This window comes from Mustelus asterias, chromosome 25 (genome assembly GCF_964213995.1).
Source record: "Mustelus asterias chromosome 25, sMusAst1.hap1.1, whole genome shotgun sequence".
Lineage (NCBI taxonomy): Eukaryota > Metazoa > Chordata > Chondrichthyes > Carcharhiniformes > Triakidae > Mustelus > Mustelus asterias.
The window spans coordinates 24,325,142-24,351,550 of NC_135825.1; the positions used below are offsets into that span (position 1 = coordinate 24,325,142).

The following is a 26,409-nucleotide window of genomic DNA, read 5'->3' on the forward strand; positions in this document are numbered from 1 at the left end:
CACTAATTTCCTGATGTTACCGAGGAATGCCAAGGAGTGGATAGCTGATCTGCCTTCGGGACGTGGGTTGGCATTTTAAATTGACTGTAATAAGCCTTTGGAGGCAGAAGTCCCTTCGCCAAAATCTCTTTATTTATTTACAAACTCTAACACAGTGCTAGTAGTTAGCAGTCTATCTTTTAAAAGTTAAGTACTTAACTATTTGTTAAATACAAGGCAAAGACTCCCTGATTGGCCCACCAATTGGATCCTTAATCAGGGATAGATCTTTTGTTTCATGGTCATCAGTAGATTCTTAATTCCAGATTTTTATTGAATTCAAATTTCACCATCTGCTATGGTGGGATTCAAACCTGGGTCCTCCAGCAATACTCTGGATCTCTGAATTACTAGTCCAGCAACAATACCACTGCCTCCCCTGCGGGAATCACGGAGTTCATACTCCAATAGGCCAACCTCAATGGCCTGATTGAAGTCATTACACTGGCAACCTCTGACTTAATCTGCTTTGCAGGTTCTCTTGTGGACAATTGAGTTTCCCAGGCTTCAGGATATTGACAATGGAAGTGAGGAGAGGAAAAATTCAAGGAGAAGATTAATGCTTCTCCAGCAATACTTGTGTGACTCCCCTACCCTTTGCCCAATTTTCCCCTCTATCAGTCCACTCAAAGAACCCAGGGCTCTGAAATCAGATCCACACCAACCTCATCTCCCCCACAACCAGAGTCAGGGATCAGACCTTACTGATCAGGCAATCTACTCCCATCCCCACCTGACTAGAAGCCATCGATCAGAATAACTTGCAGGTGGGGAATCTTTCGGAACTTACATACACTCTGGTGTTAAATCCCATTTTGTGCCTGAAACTCCACCTCCCACCTCTGTAACACAGACCAGTTATTCAGGCTGAAGAGTTTGTCCACAACCCAGGTTCCATTAATTGGCTGACCCCTTGTTGTCCGTTTTTGAACAAAGGTATTGTATTGGCTACTCTCCAGTCTCAGCATAATTTGAAAAGCTAAAAAGGATTGTTGTCAGTCTCTGCTAGCTCCTTATTGACTTCTATAAACAGCTCAGAGTGCTTGCCATCAAGAGCTGGTGACTTGTCCACACGAATTCCTGCTTTTTTTCAGAACTAATGTACCTAAACCAGTAGAACAAAAAGGCAGAGCGTTGTTTTAATGTCTAATCAAATAAGCCTCTGAAAGTAGTGTCCCTCAGTATTGCATTTGGCATCAGTTTACATTACGTGCGTTATAGAGCATGACCTGATCCCACAACTTTCTACTCAGAGATGAGGGTGTCACCAATTAAACCAAGCTAACACACAAAAGTCAGTGACAGGAAACCTATAATTTTTTTGTGGTGCTTCCTTGATGTTGGGCTTACGTAATTCTAGCAAGTTCCGTTTGGCTGTTGCTGGGTAAGGAACCTGAAAAGCAGCTTGAGCCTATTACATTAATGATCAGTAATACAGCGCCAAATTAATGGCTTTCAGTAAATCAATGAAGGTTTAATGCGGCCTCTCCTTATTTAGTTAATGGACATGTATATACACACACATTATTTTCAGTACACAGAATATGAAGAAATAGATGTAAAGGCCCTGATTTTATCGGCACGGTCGCCGTTGGCCGTCATCTGGACTTGAAATGTCAGCTCTTTTCTCTCCTTACAGATGCTGCCAGACCTGCTGAGATTTTCCAGCGTCGCCTCTTTTGGTTTCAGATTCCAGCATCCGCAGTAATTTGCTTTTACTTTTTAACCTTCTTGCCCATTTTATTGAAGAGGAGTGTAATCAACATATTTATACCTGAACCCCAGTTAGCATGTCCCTTATTTAAGCTGATTTATCAACCAGAGGTAGCAAATGAAGGTAAAAGCATTTAAAGTTTATTTATTAGTGTTACAAGTAGCCTTACATTAACACTGCAATGAAGTGACTGTGAAAATCCCCCCATCGCCACACTGCAACGCCTGTTACGGTACACTGAGGGAGAATTTAGCATGGCCAATGCACCTAACAGCACACCTTTCAGACTGTGGGGGGAAACCGGAACACCCGGAGGAAACCAATGAGAATGTGCAGACTCCGCACAGACAGTGACCCAAGCCGAGAATCAAACCCAGGTCCCTGGCACTGTGAGACAGCAGTGCTAACCACTGTGCCACCATGCCGCCCCTTGCATTCCCATGCACTTGCAACATTAGAAGAGGCATAAAAACGGCTCATAAGCTCATACCCCACATGGTGGCAAGATTAGGGCTTAAAGAGGGAAAGATAAAAACTAGTGCAAAATTGTTACAATGGCTAATATATTTCCTATTATATAAAGCTTAACAATGAAATCAATCCCAAAAATTGCATTCTCCGTAAAAATGAAGCTTTAGTCAGCCATGAGTAAAATGATTCTTGATAAATATTCAACTGGTGCGCAGGGTAATCAGAATTAGTTGACCATGACAGAAGGGATGATGCGGTTGATAAATGAGTGCTGCCAGCTGCCAAAAAGGCACCCAGCAGTTGTGATCACAATGTCAGTGCAGTCAGTAAAAATGAAAACATAACTTTTCTGGCAGAGTCTGCAGCATCTGGAAGCCTCACATTTTATATTGAGCAAACCAATGGATTACTTCCCGCAATATGCATTTTAGTTGATGAATAATAATACTTTTATTCATCACTGGGGCGGCACGGTGGCACAGTGCTTAGCACTGCTGCCTCACAGCGCCAGGGACCTGGGTTCAATTCCAGCCTCGGGTCACTGTCTGTGTGGAGTTTGCACATTCTCCCCGTGTCTGCGTGGGTTTCCTCCGGGTGCTCCGGTTTCCTCCCACAGTCCAAAGATGTGCAGGTTAGGTGGATTGGCCATGATAAATTGCCCCTTAGTGTCAGGGGGATTAGGAGAGTAAATATGTGGGGTTACAGGGATAGGGCCTAGGTGGGATTGTGGTTGGTACAGGGGCTAAATGGCCTCCTTCTGCACTGTTGATTCTATAAGATTGCTTTTGAATTTTTGAACAGTATTAATCTTGATTCGGTTCCCGCCTGCTACGATTCACGGAACAAGCAAAAATCCGTTAACCTCGGGCGGGATTTTCCGGTCTTGGGATGAGCGCAGCCGAAAAATCTTGTCTTTACCTTGGGACAAGCATAACCATCATGAGTTGACCAAGAATCCTAAAAGCCAATGGCAGCAACTAGCTTTCCCTGTATTCATTAATGTATACAAAATGGTTCTTCTTAACTATTACGGGACAGCCTTGCTGTCAAATTCATGTGTCAAAAGGAAAGGAAACTCTTCCAAGAACCAGTTGTCTGAAGATCAATTCGTAACTTTGGGAAGTGGAAAATAAGTGAATTTTTCAGTAGTTTTATTTGAAGATTCTCAAACTTGACAATAGAGTTGTGCGTATTATCAGACACTCCAGGGTGACGTAACAAATTCCAATGCTTTCTCTCCAAATCGTGGTTGGATTTTAAAAATTTACTTTACTTAATTTAGTTTACTTACTTAGAGCTCACTTCATCAAAAGTAGTTTTTCCAGAGATTCAACAACAGAGATGGTTATTATTGAGTTCAATACTGGCCTACTCAAAGTAGACATAAATGCCTATCTAGCAGATGTCATTTGATAGCATGGGGCAGAAACACTGATGCTCACATTAACCAAGGACATTGGTTTCAATTAGATAATCATTATTGCCATACTGCCTGAGAGAAGCCAACTCAACACAGATCTAGGTTTGGACTCGGGTTGCCCTTGATACATATTTCTCATTTGCACACTGACACTGCATTTACCAGTTATCTGAACAGCAATAAGAAGGTTTCACTAGCTTGCCAGGGTGCTGTTGTGGTGATAACAACGACCAAATTACATACCAACCATGTAATCCCATATGAACAGAAATTATTTAGCTTTTAACTAGGACATTGGAGAAAACAGGAGAAGGTTGTACTGTCAGATACAGTTTAGTCTTTTGTCTATGCCTGTTAAAGTGGAAATGACACAATTGTTGCAAAGCATTTGTGTGTATTTGAAGGCTATTCTAACATCCTTAATAATAATCTGTGTATATTTAAGTTTTTGAACTGCCTATGAGAAACCATTATGGAATGCCCCAATGAAAGTTACAATATCTGATGAATTTTGAACGAAGTTATAATACATGAATGTTCCATGAGTGGAGACGCTGTTGTCGAATTTTACACTTAATTGCTCAGTCTAATTAGATACTGCAAACATACAAATGTTCTCCAATAACTTGCTGTACACACCAGAAAGTGATTAATTCAGCTGCTGTTCAATGACAGCGATGGAGCAGATTCCCCACTTGTTTCACATTGACCTATGCTTCACCTTACCGAATGCATTTAGTGTAAGCTTCAAGTTATACGTTTTTTTGTACACATTCGTTTCATTTAATGATTGAAAAGGCAAATCTGGCTTTCACGCCAATACATTTCTTGTTAACACTGCCCACCGGTTTCCATACTCCACCCACCCCAATTCAGCTGACTTAACACTAAATAAACAGAACCTTTAATCTCCCCAGAGCCCAATCATTCAGGAACACAACTTCATAGAATCCCTACAGTGCAGAAGGAGGCCATTTGGCCCATTGAACCTGTACTAACAACAATCCCACCCAGGCCCTATCCCCGTAACCCCATGTATTTACCCAGCTAATTCTCCTGACACTAAAGGGCGATTTAGCATGGCCAATCAACCTAACCCGCTCATCTTTGGAGTGTGGGAGGAAACCAGAGCACCCGCAAGAAACCCACGCAGACACAGGGAGAACGTGCAAACTCCACACAGATAGTCACCCCAAGGCTGGAATCGAACTCGGGTCCCTGGTGCTGTGAGATATACTTGTAACACAACAATTAATAAATGGTAATACAAAATCGCAAACCTATCATGGGGAAGGTTCAGTTCCAGACAAAATTTAACGGGTGGAAAGTCACAGGCTCTACATCCACAAATGCCCCTGGTATCCAACCTGGTGAGCCTCACTCTTACTGTGCCTGATTTGCAGTGATATCAGCACACCCATCTGACTGCTATTTCAAACCAATTTAAAAGAAATACTTTTGAATTAATATTTGAATTGTGACAGTTGTTTATTAATATCTCACTTTCTTAAAAAAAATCAGCTGGGTGACCAATGTCCATAAAGATCCATCATTATCTTTAAAGGTTTTCAAATCAAACTACTGAGAAATTTGTACATGTAGAGTTTTTGTTTACCCGATATATTCTGTACGCTCTCTCCTCCCATAGGGCCATATCCCATCATCCTCAACAGAGGGGTTTGACATCTTTCAGTAATGCTTTATTTTCCACCATAATTCACTCAAAATTAGTTTAAATGGCACAGATAAATTAGGAATTTTAAGTACAAATTGCATTTAGTGCAACTTGAGTTTCTGCAATCATTTTAAAAACATTGTGCTAGATGCAACCTCACTTTCCAGGTGATTAAATGACCATTAACCTTTTGACAATCACAACCATGGGCAGCATGGTGGCACGGTGGTTAGCACTGCTGCCTCACAGCCCCAGGGACCCAGGTTCAATTCCAGCCTTGGGTGGGGTTTCCTCTGAATGCTCTGGTTTCTTCCCACAGTCCAAAGATGTGCAGGTTAGGTTGATTGGGCATGCTAAATTGGCCCTTAGTGTCCCAGGATGTGTAGGTTAGACATGGTAAATGTGTTACAGGGATAGGGTCTGGGTCAGATGCCCTTTCAGAAAGTCAGTGCAGACTCGATGGGCCAAATGGCCTCTTCTGCACTGCAGGGATGCTATGATTCTATGATTTGCAGCTTTCGAGACACCAAAAATTAAAACTAAATCGGTTGGACATAAGGACGCTAATAGGTAGGTTCAAACAGGTTCTGAATGATTTGTTTTTCAAAAATTATGGAGGGACTGAGTCCCAATCTAACTAGCTTTGTGTATGTTCCAAAAGTTATTTTCAATCAATCAGTTAAAATCACATTATTCACACCGTGATTTTAAATAGTTTTTGTTAAATCCACTTTCAGCTGTATTAATCAAATTTTACCAAGTTACCACTTCAAAGCAAGTTCTTCCTTTCAAAATAAAAAATAACCTGTCTTAAAATGCTGTCTAATTGTGCTGGGTCATGTCAAATTTTGCATTCAGCGATATGGAAAGGAATTTGAGTGAACCACAGAAACAGAAACAAGTGTGATTTTGGGTGTAATTTTCACTGGAATCGCCAATTGTGCCCAAAGTGGGAAAGCTGCGCAGGATTAAGGTTTGAGAGCCCAGGTTTAAGGATCCAAAGTGTGTGCGGTGATATCACGAGAGGTTAACCAGTTATGAATGTGCCACTAAGATTGCGCAGCCTCCCAGTATAGACCAAACTGCATTTGTCTTAGATAATCATGAACTGATCATTGGCCATCTGGCAAGTGAGCATTTGATCCCTCACCAGACTGAGGACATGTACGTCTCTGAGCTAATTACTGTTGCGAAATGGATAAAGCACCTTTTAACTAATTAATAACATTGACATTTCACCTCCAAAATGACTTTGAAAAATTTGACACCCTTTCTGGAGCAAAATGCTTGTAATGATGGACCCTTTTTTCCCTTCCAGAGACCTTTACCATGGTTCACAATGTATTTCTAAACACCCCTGGCAGCAATGACGTCCAACATTTTTAAGAATAGCTGCAGTGTTAAAAGACCACCGTAAAATCAGTCCAGCACGCAGACTACATCGGCAGGGCCTGACCTTCAAACATGAGGATGTAATTCATGTTATCTTTCACTGCTGAGGGCTTCTCTGTAAAAACTAAATTGTAACCTTTACACCAGTCCAACATCTATCACACTCTTTATTGTAATACACTGCTCAAAGTTCCTGGAGCATAATGTGCAGAGAGTGAATCAATCTCAAATGAAAATGCAACCACTAATATTGTATTAAAAGTGGAATCCATTACAATTTCACAGACTATTTTTCATTCATGACTCAGTCCTGCTCGCTGCTGCCAGATTATCTGTCAGTGATTGTTTATAACACATATGTAATTTAAACTTAGATTTCTTGCTTAAATTTGTAAGTTGTGCAAAACTATGGATTTTGAAAGCTCCCATTTATTTCTAACAGTTAAAATATAGATTAAGGTTTAAAACGCAAGTGTATCAGTAGCGTAACATGAAACCATGTTACCAGGTGTGGTATGTCATGCTAGTGTCAGTATTGGTAAACTGACCAAGCCTATAAGTTTACAGGAGCAGGGAGGTTTTCAAAATGTCAAGACATAGAGTGAAAAAATTGCTGGCTGAAGAAACAACCCATACTATAAATTTGCATTGCTTTTTAAAGTTTAGTTATTAGTGTCACAAGTAGGCTTACGTTAACACTGCAGTGAAGGCACTGTGAAAATCCCCTAGTCACCACACTCCAGCGCCTGTTCGGGTACACTGAGGGAAAATTTAGCATGGCCAATGCACCTAACCTGCATTTCTTTTTGGACTGCGGGAGGAAACCGGAGCACACGGAGGGAACCCACACAGACATGGAGCGAACATGCAGACTCCGCACAGTGACCCAAGCCAGGAATCGAACCTATCACTGGCACTGTGAGGTAGCAGTGCGAACCCCTGTGCCGTGTGCTGCTCTTTGCCATCTCTACAGCATTTAAAAATGTTTCTTTTAAAATTAATGTATATGAATGGCCACAGCCATGCCAAAACTGAAAAGAGCTGAGCTGAAAACCAAGTAAACCAAACAATTGTAGGTGATATGCAGCTTTTGGATATTTGAGTGTTGATAATTTGAGGTAGCCAAATGCCACAATGAAGAGTCATTTTCTGGTTGGCAAGATGTAATGAGTGCTGTGCCACAAGGATCAGTGCTGGGACCTCAATTTATATAAATGACTGAGCTAAAGATACTGATGGCACGGTGGCTAAGTTTGATAATATAAAGATAGGCAGGAAAGTAAGTTGCAAAGAGAACATAAAAAGGTGACAGGGTCATAGATAGGTTAAATCTGTGGACAAAGATCTGATGAATGGAGTATAACATGGGCAAATGTGAAGTTGTCCATTGTGGAGGGAAGAATTAAAAAAAGAATATATCTAAATGGTGAGAGATCACAAAGCTTTGAGCTTTAGAAGGACCTGGGTGTCCCAGTGCATAAATTGCAAAAGGTTAGTCTGCAGGTACAACAAATAATTAACAAACCTAATACAATGTTATCATTTATTGTGAGGTGAATTGAATACAAAAGACAAAAGTAGAGGGGCTATGCATTAGTTATAAAGGATATTGGTGAGACCATGGCCAGAACTCTACCGCCTCGTCCGCCACAGAATCGGAGCGGGCGAGGGTCGGACAGCAGAAACCGCCATTGATCTCAAGTGGGAAATATCGGTCTCGCTCGAGCAAGGCCATCAAATCCCGCCCAACATCTGGAGAATTGTGTACAGTATTGGTCTCTTTATTTAAGGAAGGATGTAAATGCATTGGAGACACTTCAGAGAAGGTTTACTAGACTAATACCTCGAATGGCAGAGTTGTCTTATGAGGAAAGGTTGGACAGGCGAGGCTTGTATCTGCTGGAGTTTAGAAGATGAAGAGGTGACTTAATTGAAGCATACAAGATCCTGAGGGATCTTGACACGGTGGATTTGGAAAAGACATTTCCTCTGGCGACATAATCTAGAACCAGGGTCACTGTTTAATAATAAGGGGTCACCCTTTCAAAACAGAGATAAAGAGAAATCTTTTCTCTCTAAAGGTCGAGTGTCTTTGGAACTCTCTTTCTTAAAAGGCAGTGGAAGCAAGGCCTTTAAATATTTTTAAGGTAGAGTGAGATAGATTCTTGATAGGCGGGGCGGGGGGGGATGAAAGGTTATTGAGGATGGTTGGGGGGGGGGGGGATAGGTACAATGTGAAGTTTAAGGTTATCAGATCAGCCATCATCTTAAAGAATGGAAGAACAGGCTCAAGGGGTTTACTCATGCTCCAAACTTGTATGATCATGGCCTTACTGTCGGTCTCATTAATACCGAAAATCTGGCCCCCAGTTGTTTTGTTTTAAACAGTTTGTAATGATAGGTGGTCTGTCTTTTGGAATACTTACAAATGCCATACTTTGCTGTTAAAATTTTTATTTCAGTTTAGTTAAAATATGTATTCCATGTCAATGGAGCTCAATTAAATTGATAATTGAAGTGGATAGGGGGGAAAAATAGCTACAAATGGATAGTTTTGGGGTTATTAATTATTCCCCCATTTCTCCCTCCCCCAAGTCACTCCTCTGCTTGCAACTTTTCCACAATAGCACACATCAAGTAACTCACTGGAAACACGGATGTCAACTCACATATTACCAGTCCGTGCAAATTTATCACTGTAACCTAACTCTTCAAGGACTGTTGTAGGATCGTATGTCTATAAAATAATAAATTAAACTAAAAAATGGATTGAAGTTATTGTATGGCAGCCAATGTATATTTTGAAATGAGTAAAAGTAAAGTCGCTCAGAAATGTTATATCAACACAAAGGTGGATGATAAATTTTAAATTATGGTCATAGGCAACAAACGGAAGAGTCTATTATGCTTCAACCATTAAATGAACCATGTTGTTTTGCATCAAACTAAATTAGATTCAAACTCACCTAGGAACAGGCGAAGACAAAAAAAGGATAGATATCAAATTAAAGCAATTGTGCCTTAAAGTTTTTATGAATATCAGCATCTCATTTTGTTGTTATAAATCCCTGCTTTTCCATCAGTTTTGCACATATCTTAGCAAGATAAAAAGCAAAATCATTTTTACTCAATTAGATTTCAAACATAAGAAAACACAACACCTTCTGAATGATTCATTCTTTGGGCGAGAGATGGAAAATTGCCCAATCAAATACATCACTTCACTGATAAAGGCAGAGTATTTCAACCAAACTGGCTGGTTCTCTATAACTGCCTTTGGATGTAGCCTGATACTTACCTATTTTCATTTGCACATAAGATACATGAGGCATAAGTAATGGAAACTGTCTGATCCACAATGACACTAAATTTCACAGACTTGGCCCCTTGGAATTCCAAGTTTGTTGCAGCTAACAGTTTCAGTTGCATAGTTTGTACTTTTGCAATCTTTGCTCATCACAAGTCCCAGCAAGATCATATAATCATAGAATCACAGAATCTCTACAGTGCAGAAGGAGGCCATTTGGCCCATCGAGTTTGCACTGACTCTTTGACAGATATCTTACCCAGGCCCTTTCCCCTGCCCCATCCCCATAACCCCACACATTCACTATGGCTAATCCATCTAACCTACATGTATTGGGACACTAAGAGGCAATCCACCTAACCTGCATGTCCTTGGATTGTGGGAGGAAACCCATGCAGATACGGGGAGAACGTGCAAGCTCCACACAGACAGTCACTCTAAACTGGAATTGAACCCGGGTCCCTGTTGATGCATGATAGCAGCACTAACCACTGTGCCAACGTGCGCCCTATCATTTCATAGTGAAATGAAAAATGATGATGCAACACAAATCATTTAATATTTGTCACCCAAGATGAAATATAAGCTAGAAGCAGGGAGGTTGTTTCCACTGGCAGGTGAAACTAGAATTTAGGGCATGGCCTCAAAATAAGGGGGAGCAGATTTAGGACTGAGTTGAAGTGGAACTTCTTCACCCAGAGGGTTGTGAATCTGTGGAAATTGCTACCCAGTGAAGCAGTTGAGGCTACCTCATTGAATGTTTTTAAGCCAAGGATAGATAAATATTTGAACAGTAAAGGAATTAAGGGTTAGGGTAAGTGGAGTTGAGTCCACAAAAAGATCAGCCATGATCTTATTGAATGACAGAACAGGCTCCAGGGGCCTGTTGGCCTACTCCTGCTCCTAGTTCATATGTTCTTATAATAAATATGAGCATGTGGGGGCCTTCCACTGACTTGAGACTGATCTTTGAAACTCCACTTTTTCGCTCTATCCTCACATTCTTTGATTCCTAAAAAAATCATCACATCAAATAAACACAAACCAAATGATTCTTCACAGAGAGACAACACAATATAATAAATGGTATTCATGCTTGCAGGATAAAGAGATTATAATTGCGTAATTTCACTGATTTCTCGGTTTTTATGCGGCTAGATGATTTAAGCTTCTTTGAAAGAGAATTAACGCTGTGATTCCTTCACAAATCTGAAATAGAATTTCACCACTTTGGCACCAAGGATAAGGCTCATATCAGAATTATACCAGGGAAGTTACAGCGTTGCAATATTGCTGAGGAAAATAAATAATGTTAAAATGACTTTCTTTCCTCCCCGTCCACCTCCTTTCGCTTTCTGTTAATCCTGATCATTCCACATGAATTGCGATATCTGCTACATGACTGAGGGAACTATCGAGCAGACCATACACTGTGATTCTATCAAGGAACTTTGTAATATCAAATATAAAGATCCTTAACAGCTCATGACAAAATGTAATCTGCGTTGCCCACAGTCATTTGGTCAATTAACCAGGTAACCTTGAACGTCCTCGATTTACCATGCGGCATAATTGGATTCTTCATATCGGACCAATTTCAGAATGTTATCAGGATTTCTCAGCCCATGAAGTTTGATAAATGCTCATTAACATAACCTTTCGCAGTGTATCACATATGACTTAAGGTCATGTGTTCTAGTTCTTTCGTATTAATCAAAGCTACCTGGAACCAGTCTCTCTTACGACTCGAGCCTATCTTTTACATGCTATTTGCAAAACTCATCTTTTTATAACCTGTACAAGATATACGGTTTGTTTTATAATCTCATGTACTTAAACACTCAAAACAATCATTCCAATATCTAAGGAGATTTGCCAGAAACCTTTTGAACTGAAGTGTACATGCCTTTAACATGATATAATTATGGCAGTACTGTTATATAAAATTTAAAGTTTATTTATTTGTCACAATAGGCTAACACTAACACTGCAATTAAGTTACTGTCAAAATCCCCTAGTCGCAACACTCCGGCGCCTGTTCGGGTACACTGAGGGAGAATTTAGCATGGCCAATGCACCTAACCAGCACATCTTTCGGACTGTGGGAGGAAACCGGAGGCACCCAGAGGAAACCCACGCAGATACGGAGAGAACATGCAAATTCCACACGGACAGCGACCCAAGCCGGGAATTGAACCCGGGTCCCTGATGCTGAGGCAGCAGTGCTAACCAGTGTGCAGCCTCATAAATTTGGGTTCTATGGAGGAAATCTATAAACGAAACATATTAAATACTTAGCTTTCTTGTCTGACTGTTGCATTGCCTCAAAACCGATCCTCCCGACTTTCTACATCCATGCTCGGATTACTACACCTTGCTTTATATCATCTGATGCACGAACTTTCTAACAATTACAGATGCATGCATTATCACTGATGCACTTCACAGTGTGTAAGGTTTTATCTAAAATATTTGCTTTCAAAAGAGATGCCAATATGCATCAATAATTTACGAACAGAGAATACCTTATTACAGCACCTCCATGTCGAGTAATATCAAAATATCACAGAGGGCAGAGTAGGATTTAAGAATCATGAAAATAGAATTTTACCACAGAGCAGGTCATTCGTGTTTGTGCCTGCTCTTTGAACAAGCTAGCCAATAAGTCGCATGCTCCTTTTCCCATAGTCCTGCACATTCCTCATCTTCAAGTATTTGCCCAATTTCCTTTTGAATATTACTTGGATCTGCTTCCAGCACCACTTCTGTTACTGCATTCCATTTAGGGGAAGTGATGGCCTAGTGGTATTATCGCTAGATTACTAATCCATGAAACTCAGCTAATGTTCTGGGGACCCGGGTTCGAATCCCACCACGGCAGATGGTGGAATTTGAATTCAATAAAAAAATATCTGCAATTAAGAATCTACCATGAAACCATTTTCAATTGTCGTAAAAACCCATCTGATTTACTAATGTCATTTAGGGAAGGAAATTAGCCAATCTTACCTGGTTTGTCCCACATATGGCTCCAGAGCCACAGGATGTGATTGACTCTCAGCTGTCATTCAAGGGTAACTAGGGATGGGCAATAAGTGCTGCCTGGCCAGCGATGCCCATTCCCCACAAGTGAATAAAAGAAATAATCCTAATCATTCATTGCATTTAAAAAGCATCCTGGTTCTTTTTCCAATAATCATAATTCTGTGTCCTCTGGTTACTGATTCTTCACGTTTCCACTCCATCTGACGAAGGAGCAGCGCTCCGAAAGCTTATGGTATTTGCTACCAAATAAACCTGTTGGACTTTAACCTGGTGTTGTTAGACTTCTTACTGTGTTCACCCCAGTCCAACACCAGCATCTCCACATACTGATTCTTCCGCCAGTGGAAAAAGCTCTTCTTTATTTACTGTTAACAAATCCCTTCATGATTATGACCCCTTTATTAAATTTCCCTTTAACCATTTCTGCTCCAATGAGGACAAGCCCAGCTTCTCTAATTTCTCCACATAGCTGAAGTCCCACCATCCTGTTGTAAATGCCCACTGCACTCCCTCCAGGACCTTGGCATCCTTCATCTATGGTGCCTAGAATTAGACACAATACAGCTGGGCCCTGACCCATGATTTACAAAAACTAGCATAACTTCCTTGTATTCTATGCTGCTATTGAATTCAATAAAAATCTGTAATTAAAGGTCTAATGATGACCATGAAACCTTTGTCAATTGTTGCTGAAAACCCATCTGGTTTACTAATGCCCTTAAGGGAAGGAATCTTCCCTTACGGAATGCAGCCTCATCTGTCTGGCTTACATGCATCAATGCATCCTCAATTGGTCTGGCCTACTTGTGACACCAGAACCATAGCAATGTAGCTGACTCTTAACTGCCCTCTGAAATGGCCAGCAAGCTCAGTTTAAAGGCACTAAGGGATGGGTAACAAATGCTGGCACAGCCAGCGATGATTTGATTTGATTTGATTTAATTTATTGTCATATGTATTAACATACAGTGAAAAGTATTGTTTCTTGCATGCTATACAGACAGAGCATACCATTCATAGAGAAGAAAACTAGAGAGTGCAGAATGTAGTGTTACAGTCATAGCTAGGGTGTAGAGAAAGATCAACTTAATGCAAAGTAAGTCCATTCAAAAGTCTGATAGCAGCAGGGAAGAAGCTGTTCTTGAGTCGGTTGGTACATGACCTGGCTTTTGTATCTTTTTCCCGAAGGAAGAAGGTGGAAGAGAGAATGTCCGGGGTGCATGAGGTCCTTAATTATGCTGGCTGCTTTGCCGAGGCAGTGGGAAGTGTAGACAGAGTCAATGGATGGGAGGCTGGTTTGCGTGATGGATTAGGCTACATTCACGACCTTTTGTAGTTCCTTGCAGTCTTGGGCAGAGCAGGAGCCATACCAAGCTGTGATACAACCAGAAAGAATGCTTTCTATGGTGCATCTGTAAAAGTTGGTGAGAGTCGTAGCTGACATGCCAAATTTCCTTAGTCTTCTGAGAAAGTAGAAGCGTTGGTGGGCTTTCTTAACTATAGTTGCAGCATGGGGGATCAGGACAGGTTCTTGGTGATCTGGACACCTAAAAACTTGAAGCTCTCGACCCTTTCTACTTCGTCCCCATTGATGTAGACAGGGGCATGTTCTCCTTTATGCTTCCTGAAGTCTATAACAATCTCCTTCATTTTGTTGACATTGAGGGGGAGATTATTGTTGCCGCACCAGTTCACCAGATTCTCTATCTCATTCCTGTACTTTGTCTCATCATTGTTTGAGATCCGACCCACTATGGTGGTGTCGTCAGCAAACTTGAAAATCGAATTGGAGGGGAATTTGGCCACACAGTCATAGAGAGTATAGTAGGGGGCTGAGAACACAGCCTTGTGGGGCACCAGTGCTGAGAATGATCGTGGAGGAGGTGTTGTTGCCTATCCTTACTGATGCCCACAGCCATGAATAAATTTTTTAAATTTTAAAAGCCCAGCAACGCAATGCCCTTGTCCTTTTACCGAGTCAGATGTGAATGTAAATCCTCAGGTCTCTCTGTTATTGTGACCCATTTAAAATCGTATCAGTTAGTTTACACTCACTCTCCTCATTCCTCCCTTCAAAATGCACCACTTTTCTCTTCTCAATGTTAAATTTCATTGGACATGTGTCTCCCTGAAGTCCACTATTCTCCTCAATGTTTTTTTTCTTTTCCCAAGCTTTGTCCTGACTTCGAACAAGGACGCGATCTTCCGAAAAAAATCCTAAGTGCTGAGCGAGTAAGGAAACAAGAGAGAACCCCACACCAGTTTTTTTTGGCAAGGTGCAATTCACAATCATATAGCAATTAGTGCAAAAAAAGTGCCAGGATACGATTCTCACCAAACATAGTCATGATGCTACTCACCTGTTTTTCACCAGTAAATTCACAAACTTGCTGATCAGAGCCATCGACCAGTGTTCACGTTGCAAACTAGCTACCCACTGTGCAAAACTTCGTAGCACCATACCGAACTTCAATTTTTTCTTTTTCTTTCTGATGTTTTCTCATCACCAAATGGATGTGGTAACTCAGCCACAAAAAGATAGTTGAACGCATTGTGATATTTAATCGGCCTCACTTAGAAAAACAGCAAAATGCATTACAGCATGGACTCAGAATTGGAGGCAGCTAGTAACACAGCTCCCTCATGATAAGGCTAAACCCGCAAAAACCCCTTTTAACGATGATGCATGAGCATGCTCATACTCGCTAAAAACATCGGTATAGACATTCAAATAGGAAGGTGCTTACTTATAGCACTCTATAACAGTCACAATCTCAGAATAAGAATCAGCATTCAGCTTTCCTGTGTCTTCTTAAATTAGAGGTATAAAGAGACTTTTGAGATGACACTGGGGCAAGTCAGAGAGAGAAACAAGTTAATTGAAAGGGGATCTTCAATCAAGAGAGACTGGGCATTTAGGGCAATTTCCGACAATTTACTTATAATATATCTGAGCATTATGTTGCTCGAGATAGGATTGTAGAAGCGTGGCATTGTCAGAACTTTGCATTACAGGGTATATTGACACTTCAAATCTATAATTGCACGCTCAAATAAACAAATGTGATCATCCATAAGGATTTTTGAGCGAGTCATTTCTTAATTCCCTTGTATTTCATGGGTCAAATAAACTACAAGGCCAGTGACTCAAAAGGTTTACAGAGGGCATGGTTACATTTCCCTGTACAACAATAATAACTTTTATTTATATAGCAGCTTGACATAGCAAAACATGCCAATGCATAGTTCATTGACCTCTTAGATGAAACATCCTTATCCTTTCTTCTTTCTGTTGTGATCTGCTTTCTGGGCTGAGTTCCAGGAAGCCAAGGATTCCCTTATCTTTCTCAGGTATTAAATCACTAATCTATTGAACCAAAAGGAACCAGATCTATTAAACTATGTCAATATGAGTGGAATACTTTCCTCCTTTGGCTTTCGGAACCAGAAGTCTTCGTCAGTATGAAGTACAACTATAGTAGTTTGGATCTCCTCATTATAACTAACGTCTCTCTGACCAAATAGATATGTTTCTGATGAAAAGTGGGATAAAGGACTAGGGAGGACAAGCAGGAAAGTGGAGTTGAGACCAGGATACGATCAGCCATGCTCAAAGGGCTGAATTGCCTACTCTTGCTCCTAATTCCTGTGCTCCTATGAAGAAAATAAAAGTATTCTGGATAGTAAAGGATCCCCAGATGAAATGGGGATGGCAACTGAATTATTTGGAAAGCACAGGGCACAAAATTATTTTTTGACCTGATTAGTGGTGTTATAACACATAATTGAAAACCAATTGGCAGTTGATGGATATTTAATTAGCAATTTTTAAAAAGCTGCTACCCAGTTTATAGCAGATGTTGCATAAAATGTCAATGACGGTGACCTTTAAAATTGTGTAATAAAGTGACATTTGAATGCATGGAGAAATTTGATATGCTACTCCAGTTATCCGTAATGCTATATTAAAGGAAAATTAAAGAAAAAAATGAGTTCTGAAAATTGGAGAGACAGAATTCTCCAGTGAGAATATCAGAAGGAGAAACTGCAGCAGAAAGAATTGATCATAGAACAAAGATTAAGTAGCTAGCGATATGCCAGCAGAATGTCAAATGGTCTACCCTTAAAAGCTCTCAGCTCAAGAATAAAGGAAATTAAATAGATTGAGTTATAGGAAAGGAGAAGGATTCAATAAATGAAAAGCAGCCAAGATGCTTGTTACAATTATCTGAATGTAGGAAATAAATGGCAACAGCTTACACACCACCTTAAGGTCTCATTGACTATGGAGTAATAGGTAAATGTTTAGAGGGATTGCAGGCTGATAGATTTAACCAATGCCAGAAATGTCAAAGATTATGTATGTTAAAAGGATATGCACACAAATTCCTTTATAAAACAATGCACTTCCCCTATTTCTCAAAGCACAATGCTATACTATAGATTACTGGAAATGCTAGAAGAATATATTTTTAAAATATTGCATCCTGCTTAATTTTAAACAATATTTTAAAGAGCTTGGAAGAAATGCATTACCAATCATTAGAAAGGAACAACATCTGGAAAAGCAAAGTCTTAAAATTATGGCATGGGATATTGGCCTTTCAAGACTTAGCACGACAAAAATAAATGACTTCCCTCATTACTTTATTGAGGCACTAATCCAAGTGTCTGTTAAATTAGCACAGGGAAAGTACTCAGGCAAATGCATTGAACCTTCATATGCTAGTATTCCACTGCTTCAAGGCCGAAACAGAACCTTACAACACTTGTGATCATAACTCCAAGGCTGTGTCAGACTATTAGCCACAAGTGAACAATGTAGTCTCTTGTATACCTGCCTGGCCTGCCTTTCCAATGAAGTCAAAGTAAAATTGGGTGGTGACTATCACAACAACTAAATTGCCACTGCCTCATTTTTGGCAGTGCCGAAAATTACAAACAACCTCTGTCATTTTTCATTGGTGAGTGAGTTATTAATGCTGGTTTTATCCCAAAACAACAAAAGTGCTGACATCTTAACCAAGCTTATGGGTAACTTTGGACTATGGCATCGACCTACTCTTGCAGGTGCCACCAGAAAGTAATTTGAAACCAAAGAGCCACAGAGTACAAGGATTAATGTCACTTTTGTATAACAACGATTGGACACATTATTGGTCAACTTGGGACGTTAGCTTAGCCTTATAGTCTGATATTACAATCTCAGCTAAACTGAAGCTGCAGTTGACCAAGGCATGGGAAAAACTGCACCCATTGTGTAGGGGTCAAGGTGCACCAGATTTTGAGAGGAAAGACTTTAGGAAGTCTTGCTGAAGGAACCTGCAGAACACTGTTGGAGTTTACCATAAAAGCAGAAACCCTTGGCAGAAAAAAATAAATTGGTCACTGTGACACATGGACAATGCCCACTTTACATTGGTAATCCAAAGGCCCTGCTGAGAGATGGGCATAGAAGCAGAGTAAGGAGTCTAACAACACCAGGTTAAAGTCCAACAGGTTTATTTGGTAGCAAATGCCACTAGCTTTCGGAGCGCCACTCCTTCGTCAGGTGAGTGGGAGTTCTGTTCACAAACAGGGCATATAAAGACACAAACTCAATTTGCAGAATAATGAATAATGATTGGAATGTGAGTCTTTACAGCTAATCAAATCTTAAAGTACAGACAATGTGAGTGGAGAGAGCATTAGCACAGGTTAAAGAGATGTGTATTGTCTCCACATCATAGAAGCAGAGCCAGGGTTGAGGAACTATGGCAGTCTCTCCAAACTGTGGTGTGACTGCAGATTGAATCTGTCAGTCCATAACTATGCTCTGGGGATAGTAGTATTGCAGTCAAATTTTGCTCTATGTATAGCACAATTCTCTGTTGAGTAACTTAGAAATGGTTAGTCTGGGAGGCTAAGAAGTCAGGAAATAAAAGAAGTCCAAATGTTTTAAATAGCACAATAAAAGCACTGAAATATAAATGAGTTGGTGATCCATTCATTAGAAGATGTAGACTTTTATTGGATTAACAATTCAAGCATTTCTAGCTGCTCATTAGGCAGACGATAGGTAAGTGAGATTCAGTTATTTTTTATTCTAGCAGTAAATAAATCTCATGTTACAATTCCAATTACTGATGGATCTCGTGAATCAAGATTCATATTTATAATTGTCACTTGGAAAGTTTAACAGGAACAGCTTTACATGTTTCAAATGCTGCTGGCAGCAAGCTCCACGGGAAACTCATCAGTGGTAGGGTAAATCTCGAGTGATCAATTAATCGGAAACTACCCATTCCATCAAATAACTCACGTGACCACGATACATTCAAAATTAATCAGGCGCAGGAAGACTTCGCTCAACATGCTCGTCATCGTTGCTTTATTGTCTCACAAGTGTGTCATGTCATTAATTGGGGAAATAGGATTAGACTGCATCACTTAATTTTCTCTGGCATTTCAAGCTGAACAACTGTTGTCTGAAAAGGTTAATGAATACTCTTTTTCTCTTGTGAAGAGTAGGTTGGTGTTCATTCCCTATTATATGCCAGTTGCACTCATGTCTGTGAACATTTGAATCACTGACACTGATTCCTTTCCCTCCCTCGGCTGTTAAATAAATAGACTGGGGAAAGGGAATAGATTGTTTGACAAGCAGAACATTGGCTCACTGATGAATGTTTAAAATCCTAACCTTATCCTAAACCTCAGAAGTAAAGGGGTTGCACCACTTGGACACAGAGCAAGAAATAAATCAGTTGATCGGATTCTTAATATTAATATGATGTGTCCTGGGCACCCAGGACCACAGCAGATAAATACTTCATGATTTGTGTTATGGTTTCAAGTCCTGCATCTCAAATAGGTTCTCTGCTAACACTTTCCTGAACGTTTTCAGTTTAGCACTGGCCAATGGCATCAAGATGGAAAATCCGAAACAAGAGAGAGGGGAAGAATTATGAATCTGAATACGGGAATTTTTAGAGCTGTTCTTAGAAGTCTACAAACTAACAGTGACTTTGTGGATTATAATTAATGAGAAACTCTTCAGAAGGTCCACCCTAACTGTTGAATGATGGAGTGTGTCCTCAATGCTTCAGTTGTAACTTAAAAATTAACTTTATATACCCGTGGACTTAGTTGTCTGAATTCAAAGTAGTTTATCCTTTACATGGAATAAAACACAATATAAAGTGGTGAATAAAATACATCATATTTCCTAAAATTACACCAACTTTACAACCCTATTGTTGGGCCTTATTTCACATTTGTACTTGAAGATTGTAAACATAACTACTGGCACAAAGCAGAAAATGCTGGAAAATCTCAGCAGATCTGACAGCATCTGTGGAGAGAGAATAAGGCCAACGTTGAGAGTCTGGATGACCTATTGTCTGAGCTGATTTTAACCCTGACAAAGGGCCATCAAGACTCAAAATGTTGACTCAATTCTCTCTCGACAGATGTTGTCAGACCTGCTGAGATTTTCCAGCATTTTCTGTTTTTGTTTCAGCTTCCAGCATCCTCAGTATTTTGCTTTTATTATTACTACTGGCACACCTCCTCAGGCTGAATGTGACAACTGGCATGATTTTCCATGGATCATTAGAACGTTGTTTCTTACCTAATAATTGTGTATCTCACACAATGAACAGGTTTTGTAGCCCTCAACTTATGAAAAAATAATTATACATTAAATGTGAGAAAAAAGTCAAACTCTCATTCACTATCTGGTTTAACCTCATGTACAGACCCTTTTAAATCATTAAAAACATTTTCCCTCTTTGAAGAGCTAACAATAGGAGAGTTAAGATGTGTGGGTTAGGTTGATTGGCCATGCAAAATTGCTCCTTAGTGTCAAGGGGACTAGCAGGGTAAATATGTGGGGTCATGAGGATAGGGTGGGATTGTTGTCAGTGCAGGCTCAATGGGCTGAATGGCCTCCTTCTGCACTGCAGGGATTCTCTGAGTCTGACAAATGGAGGAACTTTGAATAGCCAGGATACGAGTGGAAGGGTGGAAATCTCAGGGTGGTCGGGATCCTGCATCAGTTAACACCAGGACCTCATTACCTATTCATTCCTTCCATTGGCAGCCAAACCGATCGACAAGCTGTTTAGCAGTCAGGTGGGAAAGCCAGTGACATAAGGCCATGGCTAGGTTATTGTCCAGCAATCAGGAAAGACAGGGACTCAGTGGGAAGTAAAGCGGTTTGGGGTTGAGGAGGCAAAGCTAGATAATCAAGGGGCAGGCAGCTCAAGATTGGTGCTTAGTGGGTATGATAACCCCCAGGACCTGCGTGGCGAATGACTGATTGACCTCCCTGTAGGACCCGTTGAATACGAGCTCCCTGGTGATTGGTAATTGCCTCACCAGGTGGAGCTAGTATACCAAGCCCTGTATAAAGCAGGCCCCTGAGTGGGTCCATTGTTATATTGTCCTGATTGGGACCTGTTTGTGTTCACCCGTTTGTAGTTTTACTTTGTATTTTGTGCAAAATATTATTCATTTACATCTATGTCCTGGAGTTATTATAATGGGTTGGGATAGGAAACTAAAATTCAAGGATTGGGGGTTCACCAATGGTGACAGCAATCAGTAGAAGGGATTCTCACATTTAACGTACAATTATTTGTTCATTAGGATTTGAGGGCTACAAAACCTGCTCGTTGTTTGAGATACACTATTATTAGTTGTGTTTTTGCTCGCATGTCCAGAAGGGGAACACCCCTCCAGGCCTGCAAGTAGCGCTACTTACTATTATAAATCTACAAATGAAGGCTAATGGTTTACTGAAGGTGGAGTTCGAGCAATTATTTTAACAATGTGGAATTTCCTAGTGTCTGTGTGCATTCCCATCCATGGTGTGTTGAAAGGAAGCTATTAAATTAATTTTCTGTGGTTGCAGTATATCAGGGCCACTTGGCAGTGTCAAGCAAAGGTGAGAACAGGTATATTCAATTAATAGCCCAGCTGCACGAGAAGAACATGCCAGATCCTTTCACAGTTCAGCACATTCAATTCACAGGGAATTTTAAATGTGAGATTGGAGTAAATTAAGGTCCAATTTTAATCCTATCCAGCCAACATAAACAGCACCGATGGACACGTTAAAAACAGGGACAGTGACACAACACCCCTCCAAGAGTAGAAGCATTTTCACACTTTCAATGTTTCTGTCCTTCATGGCTTTCCTTAGCTATGGCTTTTATTTACAACACCAGGTTGAAGTCCAACAGGTTTATAGCTGGAGAGCAGATATCCACTCCATCTGACGAAGGGGCAGCGCTCCGAAAGCTACCAAATAAACCTGTTGGACTTTAACCTGGTGTTGTTAAAACTCTTACTGTGTTTACCCCAGTCCAATGCCGGCATCTCCACATCATTTTATTTACTAAAACAGGTGAAAATTCTCAAATGTCTTGCTCCAGTCATGTTTATAAAAGGCTAATTTTTTTCAGTGCCAATAGGTCTTTCAGTTAAATGAGAGAGAGAAGCATTTGTTTCAGTTTTTGAAAGCTGCTGTTACCAACAGTTTGGATTTTCATAAACTGTCAAATATGTTAATAAATAACCCGCCATCTCTACCACCTAGATCGACAAGCGCAGCAGATGCATGGGAACAGCTCCACCTGCAAGTTTCCCTCCAAGCATGTATGCCACGATCATAATGAATTATGGAGCAGGCTTGAAGGGCCGAATGGCCTACTCCTGCTTCTGGTTTCTATGTTTCTATATATATTCCGTCACTGTGGCTGGGTCAAAATCCTGGAGTTCCCTTCCTAACAGCACTGCGGGTGTACCTACACCACATGGACACCCAGCGGTTCAAGTGGCTCACCGTTGCCTAGGGAAATTAGAGATGGAGCAATAAATGCTGGCCTAGCCAGTGACTCCCACATCCCGTGAAAGAATTTTTAAAAATGTATTATATCAGTATATATTCTCATTGTATTTTGCAACAAAACAAAATTGCTTTAACGAAGATTATTTTCCCTTTAGCTACTGGCCTGATAATGGGATGTATGATTTACCCCGATGGCTGGGATTCAGATGCAGTCAAACAAATGTGTGGGGACAAAACTGACAAGTACACTTTGGGAGCATGTTCTGTTCGTTGGGCCTACATCTTGGCTATAATTGGCATCCTGGATGCTCTCATCCTGTCCTTCTTGGCCTTTGTGCTTGGCAACAGGCAAGACAGCCTCCTCCCTGAGGACTTCAAGGTAGAAAATAAAGGTAAGTGATTCTGTGCCATGATTTAAATTCAATTTTATCTGAACAAAATCTAGTGTTCTCACAGGGGATTAAGTGTGGCTTCAAACCAATGGAGTTGTCAAGAATTGATCGCGGATTCTGCCAATATTTGGGATAATTTTAATCAAATAAGGTTTCAAAATCTGATAGATAGCAGTATTTACCTTGTACTTGCATTTCAGTAGCTTACTAAGACCAGCCATGTCCTTCAATCAGTCTGGTGGGGCCTGATTCCTGAGTGCAAATACAATATTTACACCTTTCTCCTGTGGCTAAACATTAGTTTCCAGGTCTGTGACAATTCCACACGGAATTGGTCACCACATGTGCCCTCGAATGACTAACTCACCCTTCTTTGCTTCATCTCCAAATTTGCAGATGACACAAAGCTGGTTGGGAGGGTGAGCTGTGAGGAGGATGCAGTGTGATTTGGACAAGTTAAGTGAGTGGGTAAATGAATGGCAGTTGCAGTATAATTTAGGTAAATGTGAGGTTATCCACTTGGATAGCAAAATAGGGAAGACCAATTACTATGAGTGGCCGTAAATTAGAAGAGGGGAATGTGCAAAGAGACCTGGGTGTCCTCGAACATCAGTCATCTAACAGGCAGCAAAAAAAGGCAAATGGTATGTTGGCCTTCATAGCGAGAGGATTAGAGTGCAGGAGCAGGGATGTCTTGATGCAGTTATACAGGGCCTTGGTGAGGCCACACCTGGAATAGTGTGTGCAGTTTTGGTCTCCTTATCTGAGTCAGGATGTTCTTGCTCGAGGGGAAGTGCAGAGAAGGTTTACCAGTCTGATTCCTGAATTGGCAGGACTGACGTATGAGGTGAGATTGGGATGGTAATTGCTGGAGTTCAATAGAATGAGGGGGGAATCTCATAGAAACTTATAAAATTCTAACAGGACTAGTCAGGGTAGATGTGAGAAAGTTGTTCCCAATGGTTGGGGTGTCCAGAACCGGGGGGTCACAATCTGAAGGTATAGGGTAGATGGTTTAGGACCGAGATGAGGAAAATTTTCTTCACCCCGAGAGTGATTAGCCTGTGGAATTCGCTATCACAAAATGTAGTTGAGGCCAAAATGTTGGGCAGGATTTTATGGCCTCGCTCGGGCGAGACTGGAAATTCCTGTCAGAGATTTCCATTGTAGGACCCTCACCCGGGCCAATTCCGTGGCGGGCGAGGAGGTAGAATTCCGGCCATTGAATGTTTTCAAGAGGCAGTTAGATATAGCACTTGAGGTGAAGGCGATCAAAGGAAATGGTGGGGGAGGTGGGGGGAAAGTGGAATCAGGCTATTGAGTTGGATGAACAACCATAATGAATGGCAGAGCAGACTCGAAAGACCGAATGGCCTCCTGCTCCCATTTTCAAATGTTATTTCTATGTTTCTATGAAGCATTTCCACTAATGCCTCAGTGATGGCTGTGAATTTTGTAGCCCGTGCATAAGGCTTTGTTCAATTTGATCTCCTCTACAAAACAAAAGATTGCTGAAGGAAATAAAAGCACTGGCTCAAAAGGAAATCACGAGGAACAAATGATGCCACTGGGATCAACGTCATTGTTAAAGAAGTCAGGAATATGTCTCAGTCTGCATTCAGCAGTGTTTTCTGTGAGGGAGCTTTTAAGTAAATCAATCAACCAGACAAGGAAACCTACACATTTAATTTTCAATCCATATCAAATGTAATCTCATAAAGTCAGTCAGTATGATTCACTTGGACACTAATTCAAAGCTTGGCTACCATTCCATTCCTTAAACATTTAGGAAATGGTACAATGCCAAATAGCATCTAGAATTAAAATTGGAATTATGGCATATGATCTGCTTTCCCATTGTACAGCTCGGCACTAGAGAACACCAAAGAGAATTTTAATTGAGAAAAGAATAGCTGACTGAATTGGGGAAAGAGCCAATCAGACTGCATTCCTCCATTAATAATTATATTGTGATCGCAAGCTCAATGTTGTAAAAGAAAACTGCTTTGTAGTTTTAAAAATAGTTATATTTTAATTTGTCAGTGTTATAAGGTGAGACAGAGACAGTGGTGCAAGATGAAAGCTCTGACAACGCTGCCTGTAGCTGTTATAAATCTCAAGGTAATGAGCCAAGAAAAATATCTAAACTATTAAATTCCTGATTATTAACATTCATTTCATATTCCTGCCTTGACTTGATAATAGATTTACACAGAATTGTTCTCAATCTGTTATTGCTAGTATCTGTCAATGAAACATTGCGACACCCCTGTGGCCGATCAGAATTCAGGGAACACTTCCAAATGCATTTGAGATGATGCTTCTTACCATTCATCTGGTTTCCCAATTCAATGGTATCTTTACAGTTTAGCAATCAGACCAAAGAATCTCAAACATATAGTTGTTTTATCCTGGAAGATTTTATTGTGTGTGATACTATTCCAATTACCCCCAAATTGAATAATATGTTGGACAACTCATCTGTTAATCTTGTTTGTATACGCCACTCAAAAATCTCACGTTAAGGGTGGCACGGTGGCATTGTGGTTTGCACTGCTGCCTCCGAGTGTCAGGGACCCTGGGTTCAATTCACGGTTTGGGTCACTGTCTATGTGGAGTCTGCACGTTCTCTCCGTGTCTGCGGGGGTTTCCTCCGGGTGCTCCGGTTTCCTCCCACAGTCCGAAAGACATGCTAGTTCGGAGCATTGGCCATGCTAAATTCTCCCTCAGTGTTCCCAAACAGGCACCGGAGTGTGGTGACTAGAGGATTTTCACAGTAACTTCATTGCAGTGTTAATGTAAGCCTACTTGCGACACTAAAATGAACTTTAAAATGCAATCTGTTCGAAAAGCCCAATGATCAAAATAGGAGTATGGTGCTCACAATCCAGTTTACAACCATAGCCATCCATTGACACGTACTGGACTTTTAACTACGAGATGGGAGTGCCACAAAACACGAAAGAGGCCTATTTAGGGATGGCTGATTTTAAAGATCAGGCATTGTTAGCACGCCATTTGTCAACTGACCAAAATGGGAAAGTCAGGAAAGGGGAGATGAAGAAAAAAGAAAGGAAGGAGGATATGAAGAGCAACATTCCTTACTATACGCAATTAAA

General features: G+C 40.7%; 1 protein-coding gene across 1 annotated transcript in view; it reads left to right on the forward strand.

The window, feature by feature from the left end:
• The window catches only part of LOC144511739 (LHFPL tetraspan subfamily member 5 protein-like), a 124,465-nt gene extending 98,857 nt beyond the window's left edge, over window positions 1-25,608 (forward strand). The window contains exons 2-3 of the mRNA XM_078241964.1: window positions 23,054-23,290; window positions 25,532-25,608. Coding sequence (XP_078098090.1) covers window positions 23,054-23,290; window positions 25,532-25,608 — 314 coding nt within the window. The remainder of the gene's footprint in view (window positions 1-23,053; window positions 23,291-25,531) is intronic.
• The last annotated feature ends 801 nt before the right edge of the window (window positions 25,609-26,409 follow it).